The following is a 24,228-nucleotide window of genomic DNA, read 5'->3' on the forward strand; positions in this document are numbered from 1 at the left end:
CTCAAACTTTGTTTAGGCATTTACGTGATAGTTTAGGCTAATGGATCATATGGGCTTATACTTTGTTTCTTCTTCTGATATCTGATCCAGTGATTTTGGCCGGTATTGTGGTGCCAGACGGGCTGGTCTGAGTATTTCAGAAACTGCTGATCTACTGAGATTTTCACGCACAACCATCTCTAGGGTTTACAGAGAACGGTCCGAAAAAAAAGGAAATATCCAGTGAGCGGTCAGTTGTGTGGACGAAAATGCCTTGTTGATGTGAGAGGTCAGAGGAGAATGGGCAGACTGGTTCCAGATGATAGAAAGGCAACAGGAACTCAAATAACCAACCAGAATCTCTGAGGAATGTTTCCAACACCTTGTTGAAAGTCTGCCACGAAGAACTAAGGCAGCGCTGAAGGCAAAAGGGGGTCCAGCCTTTTACTAGCAAGTGTGCCAACATTTTAGTTTGTTAGAGAAGACCTAACATCGGCATAGCCTTCAGTTGTGTTAAAACATACACATGTTGTTTCCCTAAATTGCTGTATTGTGTCTTGAAACACAATGAACACCTGTACAAACAGTGATTCCATTATTTGATTACAGGCGCCTCACATGTCCGTACCATTACACATAACGCATACCACATCCCCAGTCCAAATTCAACCGAACACAACCTGAGCATCGGGTTCGGAAAAATTATTCAAGCTGAGAGAGAGAGAGAGAGAGAGAGAGAGAGAGAGAGAGAGAGAGAGAGAGAGAGAGAGAGAGAGAGAGAGAGAGAGAGAATGATAGTGAAGGATGGGTCTGTGCTCACCAGTCCACTGGGCACACCATTAAAGAGCAATTACAACTATACAACGGGGATGTCATCTCCCCACGCATTCATAGGCCCCTTTAATTTAACGGTGCTTTGCCCTTGAAGGCTGAGTAGGGGTTTAACTGCTGCCCTTGAGGGGTGATAGGTGAGAAATTCATATTTAATAATAATGCTTCAACAATCCATATACAAACTAATACAACATATGCAATCACAATTCTTTTCATTCTCTTTACACAAACACACGCATGCATAAACATAATGCAACATTAGCATCAGTGCGCACACACACACACCATTAGTATCACAGCACTGCCCCTTGCTGGGTCTCTGTGAGACACATCAGCAGAATCAGCAGGACCGACCTTGAATTCCCACAACTCCAGCTCAGTGGCTAATTTCATTTAGAGGAAGAGGGAGACATCTCACCTCTGCATTACCCAGGCTAATAACCACTGCACCACTAAAGTCAGTTCAAAGCTAAGAGTTGTTTCAGAAAAAGATTTTAGATTGCGCTTTAAGAGTTTACAACGAACCACTATTCAGTTCTACTGTGTTATACTAGTTCTACTGTGAAAAACCTGTTAATACTGTTAATAGCAATTAGACCATCATTAAAAGCAGCAATGCCTGAGACATAGCATAGGCTAATAGTTTACTAATACATTTAAAACAATTTATGTTCAATTTATTTTGTCTCCGGAGACTACAAATGGGTGCGTGTAGTGTAGATCAATAATGCCAAAAGCCACAGGCGAGTTAAGTGGTAAGTTTACTCAAGCCAGTTCATTTTTAATTAGACCTCACTTATCGGCAGTCAATATCTCACTGAAACCAACGGCAAGTTTTGTTTGAGTGACATCTGAGTGAAGCCAATCATACTGGACAAACTGGAGTATAACGCGTCGAGCATTTGAGTGACCGCACTGCCATCCTGTAACGCCAGAGCAGTTATTGTATTATTTACTGATGTGGTTGTGCAAGAAGCCTGGAAACAGTGGACTAAAAGTGGCCTAGAAACAGGCCTGTTCATAAGAACCAATGAAGTTGCACACTGAAGCATCAGTATGACATTCTACAAGCAAGTCTGAAATGTAGCTCAGGCCTTGAGAGAGGGACAAAAAGGGAGTGTATTAACTCAAATGTAGGTTTGCGTGTGCTCTGCTTAGCTCCTTGTGTGCTGGGAATGGGATTATGGAATAAGTTTTACGAATTTAGATACCTTCTCTGAGCCAAAAGACAGCTAGACAGTAAGAGAGAGAGAGAGAGGGAGAGAGAGAGATGGCAGTGACCTACAGCAAGTGCATCCATAATCCCATATACACTCACCAGCCACTTTATTAGGTACACTTGCTGTTGTTTATAGGCTTTCTATAAGTGGTCTAACTTCACTGAGTACTGAGAATACCCACAATATACTCAGAAATGTACACTCACCAGCCACTTTATTAGTAAAAGGTTGGACCCCCTTTTGCCTTCAGAACTGCCTTAATTATTTGTGGCACACTTTCAACAAGGTGTTGGAAACATTCCTCAGAGATTCTGGTTGGTTTTTTGGTTGCCTTTCTATCATCTGGAACCAGTCTGCCCATTCTCCTCTGACCTCTTACATCAACAAGGCATTTTCATTGAACCTAATAAAGTGGCCAGTGAGCGTGTTTTTATTTTGCTGAGAAAGGTAGCACTGTTCCGTTGACAAGTCAAGAACACAGCCTCTGATTGGTTGACACGCTCGACCCAAAGTGTCAGTGGATGGCTACCAGCAACCATAACTCTTTCAACACAGAGAAATCTACATCACAAAACTACTGTAACACTACTGTAAAACAGTGTAGGCTCCGGTCTGTCCATTCATAGCCACTTCATGTACGAACTTCCGTTGAAGCAGCTGGAAGTTTCTCTCTAATGTAATATTTCACATCAAACCACACTGAATCATTTTTTCATTTAATGATTTTATTATGCAGAAACTTTGAAAAATTGATGGACTTCCCCTTTAAAGTGCAGTAGGTCAATAAAACTGTACATGTATGAGCATGCAGAAGAGTACCTTTAGTAAGGGTTATGCAGCGGTCAGATGTTTAAGCTACTCTTTCTCTCTCTCTCTCTCTTTCTCTCTCTCACACACACACACACACACACACACACACACACACACACACACACACACACGTCATAACAGGATATTCCTCCCTCACGGACACTTATGTTTCCTCTTTCACAATTCAGTGTCCAGTGATTACTTAACATCTGTGTGACTCCATACAAATTTAACATGGTCAATAATTACACAGCCTCTCACAAAAACACACTCCCATGAACACACACAGACACCACATCCTTCCTGCAGAGAATCCCTTAGAGACAAATTTCATCCTGTAAGACTCTGGCCACTTTCACCTCATCTGTCCGCGGCATGTCTCAGTCTAACAATAATATCGAGAGAGCAAAAGTTATACTACTCATTTCTCACAGTAACCACAACCAAATGATGTTGATGCTTCAATAAAATGGCTACAGGGTTTCATTTATAGTATTCAGAACACTGTTAGAGGTATATAGCAGCCAGATGGGACCAGAGACACTTTATCCGTTTCTTCCCTCTCAATTAGGCCTAGGTGATATGGAAAATGTGACATCACAATACTAAATTTGTTTTTCCGAGGTTTGTGAACACATTAGAACAGACGAAATGGTCCAATGTGTTAACAGCCAAACCCAAACAGTAGTGTTAAAAATGGAATGAACATGATATGAAAATCTAAGACAATCTAACTAATTAACAAAACTAAAAACTTACTAAAAATCAAAATAGTTAACAAAAAAAATTATATAATTCCAAGATCTAGAAGAAATCCAGCAATTTAAGTTTAGTTGTGCGGGTGGTTCCCTTTTAATTTTAAGCCTTTTTCACAGCAGAAAAAAAAAAAATTACAGCCCGTCTTGCTTTATGTATGTTTTTCCTTCAGTACTGTTATATTTGGCATTAAATGTGTGTGATTTACAATTCCAGAACAGAACAATTCCAGAAGCAAATTGAGTCAATATTTATAACATACATAGATACAGTATTTATTCCTTTGTCTCACTATGGCTGTCTTTGTGGTGTAGTTTTGCAGCAGGGGGTTCTCAGTTGTCCTGGTAAATCTGATAAAGTTATGAGGAAAATCTTTTATCTGATTATATTAATTCAAAATGTCCAAATCATTTTCCACAGGCGCAATAGGTGCTAGAGGCCTTTACTCATTTTTCACAGTGTTGTTACTATTCAGTTTGTACAGTTCCTTTACACTTGTTGTTTATAGGCTTTCTATAATTGGTTTAACTCCAACTCCAACTTGCAGTTGTTCAGTGTAGAAGTACTGAGAATACCCACAATATACTCAAATGTACACTCACCGGCCACTTTATTACGTACACCTTGCTAGTAAAAGGTTGGACCACCTTTTGCCTTTAGAACTGCCTTAATTCTTCGTGGCACACTTTCAACAAGGTGTTGGAAACGTTCCTCAGAGATTTTGGTTGGTTATTTGAGTTCCTGCTACCTTTCTATCATCTGGAACCAGTCTGCCCATTCTCCTCTGACCTCTCACATCAACAAGGCAGTTTCGTCCACACAACAGACCGCTCACTGGATATTTCCTCTTTTTTGGACCATTCTCTGTAAACCCTAGAGATGGTTGTGTGTGAAAATCTCAGTAGATCAGCAGTTTCTGAAATACTCAGACCAGCCCGTCTGGCACCAACAACCACACCACATTCAAAGCCACTTAAATCCCCTTTCTTCCCCATTCTGATGCTCGGCCTGCACTTCAGCAAGTTGTCTTGACCACCTCTACATGCCTAATTGCAGCCATGTGATTGGCTGATTAGCTATTTGTGTTAACAAGCAATTGAACAGGTGTACCTAATAAAGTGGCTGATGAGTGTATATCCTGATGAAATGTATAATTATGATAACACAGTCATGTTGCCAGTTCCACTTTCAATATACTGCTTACTCAATGCTCACCTCTCCTTTGTCTCTGTTATACAGTACGGTGATGAATTGCCATATCACTTTCAATGCAGGATGATAATCTATAAAGCTGCTAAACACACACACACACACACACACACAAACAAACTTGTGCACATTTTTGTTGTTTTTGTGTCTATGAATGAGTAACTGTCTATGCATCTCTTTTGTTACATCACAATTTCCTTTTTCCTTTCTCTCTTATCTCTCTCTGCTGTGTGAGACACTATGAAAAGGTTTTAATAGGTTGAAATTCTGGACGAACAGAAGATAAGACAGCTTTGAAGCAGTGATACTGAGGCATGCATGTCTGTGCAACTGTTATGCAAAGGCTGAATTGCTCACTGACAGGGGAGGATATTTCAATCATCCCCTATGCAGCATCCTTTGCACCCACACACACCCTTCCCCAGCCTACTAGGGTGTGCGTATGTGTGTGTGTGTTGCAAAGCCCTCAAGATCTAGCTAGTTAGCAGAGTGTTACTGCAGAGTTTGCAATTTAGCCACACAGATAAAGACTCTAAAGTTACTGTACTGTGCTGTACCTGCAAGGCTTTACTGCAGAGAACACCGCACATGTGAGTGTATCGTGATTCACGAATCTACTGTGCCAAAGGAAGTTAGTGCCGCCAAATGTCCTCTGCCCTTATGACTGCCCAGTGTGAGAGTGTCAACATGTATTACGCCCACCTCACTGAACCGTGTGAGTTTGTAAGTGTGTGTGCTATGTAGAGTCTCCTAAAGCAGAGTGACAAACAGTTCCACAAGTATACTGCGTGCTATAAATATTTTAAGCGTATATTCATGAATAAAATCACATCATTTGATAGCATTGTGAATTCTTGAATTCGGTTCAGCAGCTATATAATAATGCTGCATGCATTATTCAGCTTCTCTGAAGTAAACAGAATGAGAAACACCTTCCATAACAACATTATGACTGTTCGAAATATGCCATTTCATATTTCTTTCATTTCATTTGTCGCAGTCGGAAAACAAACCTCCAATCTAAAAAAAAATGGTAATTTTATAGAAGAAGTTTTTAAATTCTGGATGAAAGTTCATGGAAATTTGGAAGTCATTCTGGAGCACTTCTATTGGTCCATTTAACATCACATTTTACCACGCTGTAAAGGGTAGCTGGCATATTCAAATTATGTAGTAAATAAATAAATTTTTTATTCACTGAATTGTTGGTCTGTGTATTTTCTCAGCCTTCCCCTGATGAAACGCAACAAATTCCTTCACTATTCAAATACTTGCCCCAAACGATTATCCGAGTACTCCCGTACCCGTGTGTGTTCCTGTTATCATTCCACCAAACATTATTTATTTATTTCTTCACTATTACTGTAGACTTTAAAAGAAATATTAAGTTATACATTGACAAAATGCCTGTTGTACATCTGGTGTGTTTTGTTATCAGAATCCTTTATATATGATATGCAGAATATAGTATCATATCGCATTGTGATGCTGGTACTGTCCTACTCATTGTATCATCAAGCTGCTGCTAATACTCAGCCCTAACCACAAAAGATCTGATGACAAAAACGGCAGATTCATACCAAAACACTGCACTGTGTTTTTGAATAAATGTTCATGTTTGAAGCAAGTAAGACCCTGTGTTTGCTGAAACCCATAGTTCCCACACCCACAAAAGTACTCTCTCACTCTCTTATACGCACAAACACCATTTCGGAAAGCCCCCTCCATCCCATCATAAAGCTGTCAACTTAGTGCTCAACACCTCTGCCTTTCTTACACTTAACTCCTCTGATCTTAACCCTGTGCACCTGGTGGTCCAGCCTGAACCTTCTACAGGAATCAGGCAACCGTGTTGTCTGACCCTTTCAGCCCCACAATCTAATGTTTATACACATTTTTGCTTCCTGTCTTAAAACTTTAAAAAAATTATATTGAAGCAAAAAGATCCAAAAGATATTCTGACAGTGCGTAAGCAAAAATATGCATGCCTATACATTAGTCAATAACTTTTTTTTCTGCTATTGTAAAGATTCCTATTGACATTAAAATGTAAAAAAAGGATACAAAATGAGATTAAATGGTGTCAATCAATGGCATGATTAGTTTCCAGGCCTCCTCAAGCATTTCTGTACGTTCTGTAGAGCAGGAAGCCTCCGTTTCCTTACACAAAGCATCACTACAGTCACTGACCGCTGCCTCTAGATTGAAAGGTCCAAGCATTTTTCATTCTCAGTTTAGCTAAACACTATTACAGCGTTGTGAAGCAGGTGTGGTTTAATAAAGACTTCCCAACAGCCCGCTTGGTAAATCCTCTGATATTTATCTTGGTGATTTGTGATCTCAGGGTAAGCTGACATGGCAACAATCAAGATGATGGATAGGATGTGTCAGAGCAAGTGGAACTTTTTGGTAATGGTCAAAAGGATTCAAAGTTATATGTAGAAACATTCATAAGCCTTCAGCTTGTAAATGAAGCAGAGAAGCTCTCCGTGCCACATTCAATTTTTCAAAATAGAAAGTGGTCTGCCCAGCCTTGTCCATTCTGTGAGGTACAGATACATTACTTACTCTGTTTTCTCACAGGTGGAGCTGCAGCTCCAAAAGCAGCTTAAATTGAATTAAGCCAAGGTCACACTAGACTGCCACATCGCTATTTGTTAATGCATAAAAAATCAATTGTTCAACTCTATTTGTTAAAGCATAAATCGTAGCATTAAATGTCTTCTGATCACGTTGTAAACAATGGATGACACCATTTCCCAGATGAAATGCTGTGTTCCTAGAAGCACCAATAAATCAGCCAAACGGTTTCCCCTCAACTGAATTGAGTTCAACTTCAGTGGAAAAGGTCTGCTCGTCACACGTCCCATTTCCTGAGGCAACCAACCAAAAAAGAGGGTGGATAAACTGAACTGGAGAACCAACGTGGGGCTGTACAGCAGGACAGATTTGTTTGCATTTGTGATTAAAAAGGGCTCAGCTTCAAGATAAACATTTTTTTACTGACATGTGCAACATCCTGGAAATTGTCATCACTGAGGTTTGCTTAACAGCTTAACAACTGAGAAATACACTCACCGGCCACTTTATTAGGTTTATTCAATTGCTTGTTAACACAATTGGCTAATCAGCCAATCACATGGGCACAACTCAATGCATTTAGGCATGTAGAGGTGGTCAAGACAACTTGCTGAAGTGCAGAATGAGCATCAGAATGGGGAAGAAAGGGGATTTAAAAAAGCAGTTTTGTCCTTTGATACTTAAAGGGGCATTTCAGCTAAAAAGCATGCAATATGTCGAGACAAGCAGCATTAAACTGTCTTATAAAGCATTTTATTGATTGAGCACACACCTATTGAGATCTTGATCGTGCATTTTTTAAATTATCTTCCAGGTTTCTTGCAGCAAGAAGCAGACTTTTCCCTACACAGTGGTTTATGGTTGAATACAATGAGGTATAAAAACCCACTAGTTAAAATGCTTCTGCATTTTGCACTTCTTTCTTTTCAGATAATAATAATAATAATAATAATAATAATAATATCTTCATGAAGTTTAGAATTTCTCAGTATTTTATATGTCATGCAGTCATAGATTTCACAAGTTTGTTCAAAAGCCTCTGAAGAGCAGAATCAATCAATCAATGTACCTGAGAGTCGTCTGAACATGTACTTCAGTGGAAGGAGTAAGACTCAAAAACCTGACGTTGCTGTACAGAGGCTTGAACACTGTTAATGTCACTAATGAACTTAAAATTTCATTTAAAAAAGTACAGAATCTCATTTCTTATTCATTTTATTTGTCATAATTTTTCATTGTTTATTTGCAGGTTTGAATGAAAGAAAAATGGTCCCTTTCTCTATAAGGCTATGTATAGTTAGATTTTTCATCTTTTGGTCTGTTGCTTGATTAATTGCCAAAATATACAGTAAATTACTCAATTACTAGTATAATTAGCAGTCCCAAACTGGTTTATTTTTTGAACAAAATAACTGGATCACACAAACATTTAAAGGGTACTTACTTTCTTGGTGAAACATCTGTACATTTAGCAACAAATATACTCTAACCTACAGAGCAGTGTGAAAGGATGAACTTCCACGCTGGAAGTGTGCGGCCTATAGTCTGAAGTGAGAGATCAAGATGTTATGGGACAGACGGTCTCTACGCCTGATTAAAATTCACCTTGAGACTGCACAGACAGTCCTGCCTCCCTCCAAGAGAACGTTTGGCTGTTGTTTCTAATGAGCAAAGTGGAAATGGAGGCCGTACACTACTCCATTTCAGAGTGGCTGCATGGGGAGCAACTGCCAAAACGCATCTGGCTTATATTATTCACCGCCCCAAGTCCCAGACAAGACAAGCGCTGACCAGACAGAGCAAGAGAGAACAAGAGAGCAAGAGAAACGGACAGCCACGCTTTGATTGCCCTTCATGCATACCAGATAACAAGATTAAACTAATTCATAGTTTCCGAGTTACTTTAATAATGGCATCTCCAGTACCATCTTAACTTTTGAGCTGCATCACTGGACACAGAGTTCTGCACTGCTTATGTAACAAGTAGTGGGTTGATATAATAAATAATGTACACTAAAAATACAGAAGACACATGCTAAATATATAAATAAGCTACCCAGACTACTGTATATAACATACCCCCAAGATAACATTATACAGCTATTGTATTTACAAACCTCATTCCCCAAAACATTGACACAGTAAGAAGAAATGCAAATAAACAGTAAGGGTAGGAAGAAGTGATTTTTTAAATCCACTTGATCCTGTATTTAAACAAAAAAAAAAAAAAAAAAACACAGTATAATGTAAAGTGGGCGAGCACTTAAGACTAAAAATAACAAAATTAAAAAAATAATAAAAAACGTCTTAAACAGGTGACACAAACATAACGGAGTATGAAAGGAGTGTAATTTACAAGCAAGGAGGGGTGCCACTTTGCCAAAAATGTGCCAGTAAATAATAGAACCGTTCATGAACAATGGGCCTCATTCACCAACCAATCTTAACAAGAATGTTCTTCTTAAAACCGACTTATTCAGTTTTCACAGAGATTCTGACACTCACCAGTGTTTTCTTACTTTTCTTACATGATTTGTTCTAAGCATAGAATTTACACACATTCAACAGCGCAGAAGTATGAACAATTCAGCGGTTTAAATACGTCAAGTCTCATTTTTTTTCTGAGACTGCAACGATTTGGCCAAAAGGCCAAAATCCACAATTAAGTGTTAAACAGCATTAAAAACCAATGTGCTTCTGTGATGGATTGAACCATACAGGCTCAGAAATACTTTGACAAACCTTGTGCTCATCTCACACAAATGATGCACATGTATTTCCATCCGGCAAGTCACCTTTTCAGACGGTATATGAAAATATTGTACATCATCATGTTTCTGGGCCAAAGAAGAAATGGAACATCCCAACTATTACCAGTGTTAAGTTCAAAAGCCAGGGTTGGGCATAGAATGGGAATGTACACTCACTGCCCACTTTATTAGGTACACCTTGCTAGTAAAAGGTTGGACCCCCTTTCGCCTTCAGAGCTGACTTAATTCTTCGTGGCACACTTTCAACAAGGTGTTGACTTGCCCGGAGGGGTGGGCAGCCCTATCCTAACCACTGGACCACCAGCATTTTACATATTATCCACCTTTTTTGGAACTGAGGTGTGTTGTAGGCTAAACTTCTATTAACTTAGATAAAGACTCATTTTTGTAGATAGCACAATTCACAAGTAAGTTTAAAAACTTCTCAGAAGGCATTGCTTATGCTCAACACAGATAAAGGTGTGAGAAACTATACAATGAGAAAGAGCACACCCACTCACTAACTGCAAGTTTGTATTTACATGCGCACATATATCACGACTACAAACCACACAGAAGCTCAGAAAAAAAAAACCACAGGGCTACACGAGCGGATTAGCACCAACGAGCACACGTAAGCACCCTGTGTGTGAAGAGTTTCTCACGGTTGTCTCACCAAAAACAGAGAGAGCTGTGAAAGTGGGGCTGTTCTTTTACCACTGCAACCACAACAGCCGTAGCTGCAGTCTCTCCGTGTTACATCAAGGCCAAAGTCAACAACAAAGCAACACACATGCAAGTGCAAGTGACCGCCCATGCACATCATATGCAGCTGTCTAAAAGTACAGAGGTAATTATAAATGCTTTCTATATGAAAAAGTGTTATTGACATGTTATGACCAGTATTATCACAGGAATCAACAGAACTTTTGCGCATATGCGTGTCTGTGTGTGTTGTGAAAGAGGATAAGTTTACAGCAGTGCAGTCAGAGCCACAAACACCTCCCTTGGGAAGCACATGGATCAATTCTGTCTGGCCAAAGATCAAGCCTAACCTATCCAAAGCACTTACAACAAACACTGCAACGCATACAGAATCTCTCTCACTCTATCATTACATCCTCAAAAAAGTATTCAGTGATACAGAAAGACCTATAATGCTTTTGCTATGCAAATACGCAAGTGATTGCATGTGATTCAAGTGCGGTATCATAGAACAGGATGGAGTACAAGACCATTATTATTTCCCAATGGTATACTAAGCAGTAAACAGTAATTCTAACTGTTTTTCTGAATAAATAGGATGCAGCACATTCTAAGGATGTGTCTGGTGACCAATTTTAACATTCATGATTCCATTAGAGTTAATAAAATTATATTTTTATATATAAAATACACAACCATATATAGCAGTTCAAGCTCACACTTCTCAGTCATGGCCTTAACAATGCATTATTGACAACAGTGCTTACAGTCAAATAGCAGACTTGCCACATTTTACAGCTTTCTTAACCATTATTTTGTTCTGTATGTTTTCCCATAGGTTCCCATAATGAAATACAACAAACAACCAAATACTGATAAGTGGCATGGATAACAGAACAGCTGAGTGCTTGTTAGCGCTGGACAGCCTAGCTTTTTACTAATGAAGTCAAACAAATTGGCTTAGAAACACTAATGATATGTTCACAAACAACTCATCACTAGCACTTCACACATCCCCAGTATTTTCACAAGTATCAACACGCATATCTAGTACTTGATGGCAACGCTTGAACCCTGATGTATAACATTGACATGAACATGTAATGGCAGGACATCATAAGCTGTCAAGATTTGTGATATGATATTACTAAACATAATCTCCTAGGGCATCTGCCATGAAATGTTTAAGGCATGATTATGTCAGAGTTACGTAGGAAAGTTCATGTAAAGTGGTACTGAAGAAACTTCAGTATTTTGTATTGAAAATTTTGCTGATTGTCCATTCCGCAAAACAAAGTGGAAAGTTAAGATACTAATGGGTGGGAAAACACACAAGGCACCTGTTGAGTGGTTACTATATTGGCTCCCAGTCAACTGTAATGAAAGACATGGTTTGGTGATGGTTACAAAGTAGGATAAAAGGTTGAAGCTTGATATGGAGTACAGTGGCATTTCATCACTTCTTGGTACTACAAAACTCTGCAGCATGTTCATATTTTGCATGTTATGTGGAAAAACCTAATTCTTTTAAGATTATTCCACAATATACACTCACCAGCCACTTTATTAGGTACAATAAAGGTTCAATTGCTTGTTAACACAAATAGATAAAAATCAGCCAAATCACACGGCCACAACTCAATGCATTTAGGCATGTAGAGGTGGTAAAGACAACTTGTTGAAGTGCAGACCGAGCATCAGAATGGGGAAGAAAGGGGATTTAAGTGACTTTGAACGTAGTATTTCAGAAACTGCTGATCTACTGAGATTTTCATGCACAACCATCTCTAGGGTGGATGAAAATGCCTTGTTGATGTGAGAGGTCAGAGGAGAATGGGCAGACTGGTTCCAGATGATAGAAAGGCAACAGGAACTCAAATAACCAACCAAAATCTCAGAAATGTTTCCAACACCTTGTTGAAAGTGTGCCACGAAGAATTAAGGCAGTTCTGAAGGCAAAAGGGGGTCCAAGCTTTTACTACCAAGGTGTACCTAATAAAGTGGCTGGTGAGTGTATGTAAAATGGAAAACTAGCAATACAGTTCAGCTGCTAAACATTAGTCTCTGTATATTTACAGCATAAAGAAATACCACCAAAAAAAAAAAAATAATAATCATCACAGGGCTCAAAGTGCAGTAAGTGAATACCACATGTGTGCACACACACACGCATGCACACACACACACTAATTTCAGAATAGTCACTCTATTAGGAGCACGCCATCTGGAAGAACCAGGGCACCTAAAATAAGCATGCATACATATAATTCAGGATATAACACCATCTTTCATCAGTCCATCCATTTTCTAAGCCGTTTCTCCCCCAGGGTCGCGGGGAGTGGGGGGTAGTGTTGGAGCCTATCCCAGCGGTCATCGGGCAGAAGGCAGGATACACCCTGGACAGGTCGCCAGTCCATCGCAGGGCAGACAGACAGACACAGACAGTCACTCACACGCTCACACACACAGGGGCGAATTAGCATCTCCAATTAGCCTGACTGCATGTCTTTGGACTGTGGGAGGAAACCCACGCAGAGACGGGGAGAACATGCAAACTCCACACAGAGAGGACACCAGTCACCCGGCCAGGGAATCGAACCCAGGCCCTCCTCGTGACGGCGCTACCCACTGCACCACCCCCACCATCTTTCAATCAAGGCTAAATTATACACATACATTTAGACTTACATACACACTGGCCACATGTATGACCACACCACATCAGAAAATCAAACTGAAACAACCATAAGTGTTTTAAGTGTCTCAAGTTAAACATGTTTTTTGGTGATGTCTACTCTATGAAGGAAAGAGAAGACATGCAGTGTGTCTCTCTTTCTACCTCACATACACACATGCGCTCTTAGTGGCTCTGGACAAACACAGGACTGCAGCTTCCTTGTCTTCTCTCTGACCACTGCTTGTTACATCTCTGAGCTAGGCCTGACACAATTACTACATAATCATCTGAGCTGATTATGTAAGTCCCAGGGCGCACAGCATAAAATGTTGACAACATCTGTAATATGCTAAAACGAAACATCCAGTAATGTCTGAATGAAAGTGAAAGTTAGAAATATAATAAAACACAGCTTATCAGACCGAGCGCTGAGCACTGTCTTTGCAGGGTCCTGATGAATAAGCATGATTGACAGCCTCAGTCTAACGCTCCCAGCCTGTTACGTCACTGAAGCAGAAGTAAGCCCAGCAGCACAAGGAGAGATGAGTGAAACGGGCACTACATACGCAGGTCGTGTTGTATATTATCCCAGCTGTGTTCATGACTCACTTAAGAGTCTTTTTATTAATCTTTATGAATATAAATATTCATTTAAACGTGTATAACTGATGTCTTACATGCCAAATTTGTTCAATTGCTTAACACAAATAGCTAATCAGCCAATCACATGGCCGCAACTCAATGCATTTAGGCGTGTAGAGGTGGTCAAGACAACTTGCTGAAGTGCAGACCGAGCATCAGAATGGGGAAGAAAGGGGATTTAAGTGACTTTGAACGTGGCGTGGTTGTTGGTGCCAGACGGGCTGGTCTGAGTATTTCAGAAACTGCTGATCTACTGGGATTTTCACGCCCAACCATCTCTAGGGTTTACAGAGAACGGTCCGAAAAAGAGGAAATATCCAGTGAGCGGCAGTTGTGTGGATGAAAATGCCTTGTTGATGTGAGAGGTCAGAGGAGAATGGGCAGACTGGTTCCAGATGATAGAAAGGCAACAGGAACTCAAATAACCAACCAAAATCTCCAACCTAATAAAGTGGCCAGTGACTTTTTTTCCTTATCTGATTGGAACAGATAAGACAAGTTGGAAAAGACAAAGCAGTGCATTTAATAAAAAATACTGTCAAATACTTACTCTAGTGAGCAGAAAGGTCACTTGCTTTGTACATGTGAGAGCAGAGTTCAAGTTAATTAGATCATTCTTGTGCTGCACTCATGCAATGTTGTTTGATCTGCTCTGCCACAGTGGTACAACGTGTTCATTGTGGACACTCATATTGCAGTGACAATTACCATTAATTGTGCAGCCCTACTAAGACATTAGTTCAGCCAATTTGGCAGTTAGGCTTGTACTATAATGGTTACATAGAGTAAACAAAAAAAAGACAATAAAATTGTTAATCACACTGTTGTATATCTGCACTCTGATGTCCTGTGTAGTGTGCAGCTGTTGTGTTTTGCACTATGGCGCCTGAAGAACATATTTCAGTCCAATGTAAACAAGTTACGTATATCGAGGAATGACAAAGACCACTTGAATTAGTCAAAATGATTTCTATTGCAATCTAAAGTCATCTAAAACTTCATGATCATGACAAGCCTACTCTGAGAACAAGATGTGTCTAGGGCTGCCAACATTTACCCCCAGCCTGACAGCAGTGAAAAATAGCAGGCCTGCACCGTTGCCCTAATGTAATTAAATAAACATGCATATGACATCACCAATGTGATTTCAAAACCCCAGTTTTTATATCTTTCCACCGTTTAAAAAAAGGCCAACAGCCATTTACACTGAAGATTTTGGAGTAGATATGTGGGAATTTTGGCCATTTATCCAGAAGGGCATTTGTGAGATCAGACTCCGAAGTTGGATGAGAGGGCCTTGTTCCAAAGGTGTTCAATGGGGTTGACATCAGGGCTCTGTGTGGGCCAATTAAGTTCTTTGACACCTTGATACAACCATGCTTCTATGGAGTTTGCTTTGTGCACAGGGGCACAGTCACACTGGAACAGGAAAGGACCTTCCCCAAACAGCTGCCACAGAAACATATATCCGTCTAAATAGCCAAGTCCAAACCAGCCCCAGACCATAATCCCTCCTCCACCAAACTTTACTGTTGGAACAATGTATTCCAGAGGTGGTATTCTTCTGGCAAACACAGGATTTGTCCATCAGACTACCAGATAGTGAAATGTGATTCATCATTGCAGAGAACACCTTTCCACTGAGTCCAGTGACAGTGTGGCTTACTGGAAATAAAGGGCATAGGCCACCCCTGAAAAACAACTCCATAGCATTATCCCTCCTCCACCAAACTATACAGGTGACACAATGCAGTCAGGCAAGTAGCATTCAGATAGAGAAGCATGAACTGTCACTCCACTCCAGAGTCCAGTTCTGGTGTGCTTTACACCACTCCATCCGACACCTAGCACAGTACTTGTTTATGTAAGGCTTGCATGCAGCTGCTCAGCCATGAAAACCCTTGCCACGAAGCTCCCAGCGCAGAGTTTTTGTGTGAATGTTAATGCCAGAGGAGGTGTGGAATCCTGCAGTTATTGAGTCAGCAGAGCATTGGCGACTTTTATGCACTATGCTCCTCAGCACTCGTCGACCCCACCCTGTAACTTTGGCAAACCGTGAAATTCGTGGCCGTGTTGCTGTGAGGTTTCAGCAAAATCCAGACGAACGCGGAAGTGAATGAAAAGGAGAGGTTTATGTACTTCAGGCTCAATCGGCGTCAATGTACATGTAGCAGTCACAGCCAGTAGAGCACAGATAATCACTACACCAGACGAACATAAGTGGGGTAATCCAAAAAACAAAAGTTGTGGTAACAGGCAAAAGGGTCAAACAAATAAGTCCAGAAACAGGCAACCAGATATAAATCAGGGCAAGACAAAAATCAGAGTCCAGATAAACAAGAAACAGGTCAAAACCAAAAGGCAGTCAAAAATAACGCTCAGCAAGTTCATACCAGAAACAATACTTCGCAACGACTAATTCCACAGCCCAGGCTTTTATACTATTCTGTTCTGGTCATGAGTTCACCTTCTCAGGTGAGACGAGTTAGTAATCTGGTGACGTAGAGCGCCGATAAGAGCATGACCATTCGTCACCAGTCACATGTTCTCCCAATGACTCCTGGGAGATGGAGTTCCTAATACTGGCAGAGTCCGTCTTTTGCGTGACAGTTGCCGTGTTCCTAAAAAATGTAAGTTTTTAGTAAGACCACTCACAGTTGACCATTACAAAGCCCCATGGTGACATCCTCTATAAATTAAAAATGTGTGGCCACAACTTAACGCGTGGGAACGAGATCCTAATGCATGGCCACGACGTAGAAAGCTGATGTTCCCACGCCTTACTAAGTTGTGGCCACGCATACAATTGGCTCCTCCCAGTCCTGTCCATGTGCTTTTGTTTTGCTTCCTTCCCGGTCCTGCCCCCTTGTTTCCAGACCCTGCCCTTGATTGTTGTCACCCATTACCCTCTTATTAACCACTTGTGTCTCGTTACCTGTCCCTGTATTTAAGCCCTGCGATTTCCCTAGTCTCTCGCTGGTCTTTGTTTGAATTGTTTGATATTGTTTAGTGTTTGTTTCTTCCAGCCTCCGTTGTGTTGATCTCATGTTCCTTGTCATGTCTGTCCCCCGATCTATCCGTGTTGGCTCCCTGACCCTGAAAATGGATTTGCCCTCATTAAATCTCGCTTCTCTACGCATAGGCATCTGCCTCCTCATCGCTCCCACACACTACACTTAAGTCATGGCCACGCATTATTTGTATTTATGTCACCACCGTGGCTCCATAGATCATGGAATATCTTGTAGGAAAGAAATATTAAACTGACTTGTTGCAATGGTGGCATCATATTACAGCAGCACACTCGATCTCATGAGCTCTTCAGAAAGACCCATTATTTTACAAATTTTTATACAGGCAGGCTGTTTGGCTAGGTGCTTGATTTTATACACCTGTGGCAATGGGACTGAATGAGACACTGAATTTAATGATTGACAGGTCTCCCAATGCTTTTGTCCATAGAGCATGAGACAGTTTCTTATATCAGTGACAATATGCACAAATGCAGTAAAAGAGTACAGACATTCTTTAGTAGCATAAGCATTATTTTAACCCCCCCCCCCCCAGAATGGTTGTTGCAGCAAGAGGCCTTGGTGTGTTTGTGTATGGATGTACGTTTCTGAAGGCATCTTTGCAGTAACTACACAAGGTGACACAAACAGGCCCAAAAACATTTTTACACAAATTAACCTTAACCTATACAAAAAACACACAGATCATCCATGTCAAGTCATTTCTCAAGCACAAAACATGTTTCCATTATTTTTAAGCACTTATACACAGTTGTAGGCAAAACAATATAGCACCCAAAGTGGAACTAGTTGATTTTTACAGTAAAAGGAGTGAATACAACCTTTGCAGCAAATTATTACACCTGAAAATGTTACAGCATACTTAACTTTAACTTGTAAGTGTAATAATTGTGGCCAGGTTTGAACATCCTTCTTGTTGCAAAGTCTCAGAACCTAATTGACTTATTAGGCCTTAATTGACTTGTCCAGACTGGTCATTATGAACACTATGCAGCTTGCTGAGGATCTAAAAATGAAGCCAAAAGTATGCGGACATCTGACCATCACACTTATAGGAGCTTGTTTTATTCCAAAACCATAAGCATTGATAAAAAGTTGGTCACCCCCTCTTCTAGGAATTTTCCACAAGATTTTATAAGACATCTGTGGGAATTTGTGTCCATTTAGTCCATTTGTGAGGTCAGGCATTGGTGTAGGATGAGAACGCTTGGTTCACAATCAACATTCCAGTTCATCCCAAAGGTGTTCAGTAAGGGTGAGGTCAAAGCTCTGCGCAGGCCACAGGAGTTCCACACCAAAATTGTCATACTTCGTTTTTATGGAGCACACTTTGTGCACAGGGGCACAGTCTTGCTGGAACAGGAAAGGACCTTCAACACACTGCTGCCACAAAGTTGGAAGCATGTAATTGTCTAAATAGCCCAGCCCAAACCCTGAAAAACAGCCTTTTGTTTGGCAGCTGCTCAGCCATGGAAAAAAACAGCTCGTGCTGATGTTGCTTCTAAAGGCAGTTTTGGACGCTGTAGCGAATGAAGCTACAGAGATTTTTACATGCTGCCCACTTCAGCACTCAGAAGCCCCACTCTGAGTTTGCGTGGTCTACCACTTCGTGGCCAAGGTGTTGTTGCTTTACAAAAATAGCACTTACAGTCGACCAGAGAAGATCTAGCAAGGCAGAACTGTCACTAACTGGCCTGCAGCAAAGGTGGCATCCTATGACAGTGCCAAAGTCACTGAGCTCTTCATTATGACCCATTCTACTGCTGCTGTTTGTCTGTGGAGATTGCATTGCTATGGTGCCTGATTTCAGCTACACCTTGTAGCAGTGGTTGTGGCTGAAACGCCTAAACTCAATATTCAGGACTGTATGCAAATTTTGTCCATATAGCGTAAATGCTGCCTACAAAGAGAGGCTATAAAAAACACTTCCAGCTTACAATCCATGTTGTCTGAAATGCCACTAAGGAATGCCAGTCAGGGGGAACTCTATAAAGGCAAGATCTGAAATAGAACTTTTCATATGCTGGCTACAAAGCCAAAGCAAAACTCCACATGTGAAAGCAAAGGACCTGCAGGAAGGTGGTGTGCACTATTCAGCTGTGAAACACTGCATGCACAAACATATGCATTAAAGAGTCATCAGAAGGAAACCAAAGCAGACACCTCATCACAAAAGCCAATGTTTTAGGTATGCAAAAGCATTTTGAAAACAAGTGCTATGGACTGATAAATAACTATTTGGCCACAATCTATCAGGATATGCATGTAGAAAAAAAGAATAGCATTTGTTGTTATTGTTATTAATAATAATATTAATCATATTAATAATTAATATTAATCATAATCATAATAATCATAATAATAATTATTATAATAATCACCTGACAAACTTGAGTATTGGGGTGGAACTATTATGCATATGGGTTATAAGGCAGCCAAGGCACAAGAAAGATTGCCCTGGCAGAATGGATTCCAAAAATATCAGCTGGAGTAGCAAACGTGGCAGAGTCAGTCAAGAAACCAAAGCTGAAAAGAGGCTGGCTTCTAAGTTTCCTGACTTGAACATTATTACAAACCTGTGGGTATATTTTAAACATACTGTGCATGCAAGACAGACCTTACTTTAGTTCTAGAAACATTCTGCCTACTAGAATGGGGGGATTTTAACTGGCTGCAAAAGTTCACAAACTCAGTTTTCTGCAGAGCTTGTGTTTGTGTGTTTTAACTTCAAAAATCAACAAAATATGTAATTTGGCCTGGGTGCTCAAATAACCTACAAGTGTATAATACATACATGCATGTATATCTATATGACCCAATATTCTGATATTGCATTAAAAAAAGTGTGTGTGTGTGTGTGTGTGTGTGTGTGTGTGTGTGTGTGTGTGTGTGTGTGTATACTCTCACCTGTGTCCTGTCTGAACTGGTGCATGGACTGCAGGTCTATAACATAGGGTGCGAGCTGGGGGTCTACTTGGCCCAGAATGACGGTCCCACGTGCATCGCCCTTAAGAATGTTCTCAATGTGGTGGCACACGGCTGCACCGTACGGTCTCCAGCGCCCATGTTCATTCAGCCACTCCCACACAACCACACGGGCCATGCTCTGAGAGGGGTAACCCAGGCCCCCTCCGACTGACACCAGCACTCCTGAACCAGGCCGAGCCATTTCTTCACCTCCACACAAGAGCAGCAGACCTCCCGTAACAGCTGAGAAAAGACAAGTGCCTGGGAAGCAGTCCCCCACGTGTGAACTAGCTATAAGACACTTTGGGAGAAGATCTTTTGTTTACAAAGAAAAAAAAGAATACACAGCTACATTGTTCCCATCAGGGGTCAAGGGGTCCAGAAGGTCAATGTTTGGAACTCTCTTTGATAGACAGAGACTCACTGCTCCGTCCTCTTCACATTGAGAGTCTGTGGGGACAGTCAAGCTTGTTTTGCGGTAAAACATAAGAGTCTGTGTTCTTTCCAAATGAAACAGCCATGATCAATATGACGTCTTTGTAACTTGGCCTCTCCACAAAATAGTTCTGAAAGCAATTAGGAGAGCAAAATCATACAGAAGAGTGCCTCTTCACTGACTGTCAGTCAGTCCACAGGTCGCCTCACTTAGGCCCTCTGTTGTAGGTCTTCAAGCATAGCAGAAAGCCTTCAAAGATGATAATGGAATTCTCTGCTTGTTGAGCTTCAGCAGCCTTTCCTGAATCTAAACAGAGTAGACAGAACAGTCAGATAAGAACAATTACAAAAAATGAAGCATGTGTTAATGCCAGCCATCAGCATTGCTGAATTAGCTGTGGTCTGACCCCCATATCCAAGGGTGAGATGAAAGAGAGAGATACAGAGACATGGAGAGTTTATTTTAGACCACCTTGTTTTTTCTTTGTTCTACAATGCAAGGATATAACGTTAAACCTTCACCTTCCTTCCTATTTCATTACTTCTTAAAAGGAGAATTCCCCCAATTATTAAATACTTCTGCATGACTGAATTGCTGAGATGTAAGCCACGTCTCTCAGAGTGGTTTGATGTGAAATGGTGCATCATACAGAAATGTATCCACTCAGTATTCTATACAATGGAGGTGACAGGAACCAGAGCTTGCTCCACTGCAAAGACAGACATTCTGTTTGCTCTCCCAGATGTATTAGCGATTTAATATCTGACACATTTTATATGTAAATGTTGAAAACGGTAAAACAGTGGCTACTACTTTGCCTTACAATGCCCTGCATGTAACCCTCAACCATAAAATGATTCATTTTTTTAATCTAGGATAGTTTTGATAAATTTCTCAAAACTACCAAAATACAATTACTCCGGGATCAGGCAATGTACACTTACCAGCCACTTTATTAGGTACACCTGTTCAGTTGCTTGTTAACACAAATAGCTAATCAGCCAATCACATGGCTGCAGATCAACGCATTTAGGCATGTAGAGGTGGTCAAGACAACTTGCTGAAGTGCAGACCGAGCATCAGAATGGGGAAGAAAGGGGATTTAAGTGAATTTGAACGTGGTGTGGTTGTTGGTGCCAGACGGGCTGGTCTGAGTATTTCAGAAACTGCTGATCTACTGAGCGGTCAGTTGTGTGGACGAAAATGCCTTGTTGATGTGAGAGGTCAGAGGAGAATGGGCAGACTGGTTCCAGATGATAGAAAGGCAACAGTAACTCAAATAACCAACCAAAATCTCTGAGGAACGTTTACAACACCTTGTTGAAAGTGTGCCACGAAGAATTAAGGCAGTTCTGAAGGCAAAAGGGGGTCCAGCCTTTTACTAGCAAGGTGTACCTTATAAAGTGGCCAGTGAGTGTATGTGTAACCATTTCATGTTTAAAAGAAAAACTACCTTTTCTGTGAGTTTTTCACCACTGTTGTGACTAATTCTGGCTAGGTAATATTCTCTAGAATGGAGCATTTCAAAACAAACCACTCTCAATGATTAATTATACACGTTAACCATGTAATTACGCAGACAGTTTGAAAGTAGGGAGAAATAATTCCCCTTTAATACATTACACTTTGTAATCCAAGCTCTGGAAATAAAGCATCCGCAGAGAGAGAGAGAGAGAGAGAGAGAGAGAGAGAGAGAGAGAGAGAGAGAGAGAGAGAGAGAGAGAGATCTTCAGAACGCTGGCCTGTATATCAGAGCACTGATACAGAGATCACAGACCCAATCTTTGCTCTTATCAGCCGAGTTTGTGCGGCTGAGAAAAGCCCTGCGGTGCGTAAAGGGGAAAATGATCAAACGCTGTTCCGACTGACTGACTGTTCCGCTGCTTCTCCTACATTACGCAGATCGACCAGATCTCACAGCGCATCGCCTGGCCTCGTTTCGAGGTCAACACGCACGAAGCAGAATTCCCCGCTCTGTAATTCTGCGATTCGGTGCCGTTTACATTTCCACCGGCTCAAATTCAATCAGTGGGGCTAAAAGACGCACTACCGATTAAACGACGAGAGAGGGGCGGGTTTCTGACACCTCCAACCCGGTACCTATCGCACAATCTGCCCCACACATCTGTGCATCTGCTTGAAACCAAATCGGTGTGTGTGTGCGCGCGCGCGCGCTCTCAGATACGCGCTCGCTCAGTTCCAACTCACAAAACGAACCACTCTTTTCCAGCTGGGGCCAGGACCTTTTTCTTACTCCTCTCCTCTTTTCGCTCCCTCCTCCTCCTCCTCTCCGGTTTAAACTGTTTTTCTCTTAATTAGAAACGTAATCCCCCTCAGCGCTTGGCCAGACCCCCATCTTCCAGTCCTCGACTCAGAATGTCAGGTAGCTCGTTCAAACCAACCCAGACGGCGTCGTTATCCGACCAGAAACGGAGCGGAGAAGCTTCGAATCTCCAAGAACGACAGAAACAGGGAGCCGCGGCTCGCCTGAGTGTGCAGCCCCACCGCGGGGCTTCAGGCTGGACGCATCTCCGCCGTCGTGGCCGAATCCTTCAGCTGAATATTTGTTTTTTTTTTTTTTTGCCAGCAGATATTAAAAAGGGCTCATCTCACCTGTGAGGTCGAAGGGAGAAATATCACCGTTCCCTTGACGACAGGCTCCAATCGCGCGTACAGACTCCTCCATCAGACGGACGGGCGCACTGTACCCGCTGGACGACCGTCTAAACGAACCCAATCATGAAGAGAAGGCAGCGCGTCTTGTATACGTGACGTGTCGTTTTCAGCAGCCTCTGCCCGCTCTGTCGGCTGGGAGCCTGTACAGCGAGGCTGTTGCTTCAGGCTCTGCCATCACTAGCGCGTAATGTTTTCGCCCACCCGAAATCCGACAAGCCCCGCCCCTCCTGCCGCACGATTGGATGGTGCTTGTGAGTATGAAGAATGAACCAATTCGGATGCAAGAGGCCACAAGGTACCAGCCCATCTCGGCGCAGGACAGGCGGGATTTGCCGGAATACGGGTGCGACTCAGCAGCGCGGAAAGAACGACGAACTGAGAAAGAACATCCGATTAACGCGATTTTCCGCGCCGAGCGAGTTCATGTCTCACCACAATTTCACTACCACGCTTCTCCTCTTCTTAAACTCACACCAGAGCCAGACGTCTCCTAAAAGATGGAGAGGAACTACACGGCGCACCTGCGAGGTACCTTAAAAAAAATAAATAAATAAAATTCATACCACGTGATTTTATAATCACCAGCTATGAAAACTTGAAGGAACTGAAGATGGAATTTAGTGAGGAAGGGATGCTCAAGTAATAAGAGGCTGAGCTGCCCTTATTTTCAGAGTCACTAGGTTATCCATCATGGACTGCTGTTAACCCTTTGATTTTCCTAATTGATGATGTTATCAGTAGTGTGAAGAGGCATGACACCGATTCACGTTGCCATCTGGCAACAATAGTGGCAGCGAAACTAATCTGCAATTCATACAATGCGAGTAAACCAACACGCTGCTACAGGACATCGTCAGGTTAATCATTCAGGCAAGAAAAGCCTTTTGGCCATATACACTCACCGGCCACTTTATGCTAGTAAAAGGCTGGACCCACTTTTGCCTTCAGAACTGTC

At 41.5% G+C, this 24,228-nt stretch overlaps 1 protein-coding gene across 1 annotated transcript in view; it reads right to left on the reverse strand.

The window, feature by feature from the left end:
- Positions 1–23,484, reverse strand: part of dtx1 (deltex 1, E3 ubiquitin ligase) — a 51,572-nt gene extending 28,088 nt beyond the window's left edge. The window contains exons 1-2 of the mRNA XM_017702852.2: positions 23,211–23,484; positions 20,102–20,903 (exon numbers count right to left, since the gene is read on the reverse strand). Of these exons, the coding sequence (XP_017558341.1) occupies positions 20,102–20,363 (262 nt within the window). The 5' untranslated portion in view covers positions 20,364–20,903; positions 23,211–23,484. The remainder of the gene's footprint in view (positions 1–20,101; positions 20,904–23,210) is intronic.
- Between the last annotated feature and the right edge of the window lie 744 nt (positions 23,485–24,228).

The sequence above is a fragment of the Pygocentrus nattereri genome, chromosome 28 (genome assembly GCF_015220715.1).
Source record: "Pygocentrus nattereri isolate fPygNat1 chromosome 28, fPygNat1.pri, whole genome shotgun sequence".
Classification (NCBI taxonomy): Eukaryota; Metazoa; Chordata; class Actinopteri; order Characiformes; family Serrasalmidae; genus Pygocentrus; species Pygocentrus nattereri.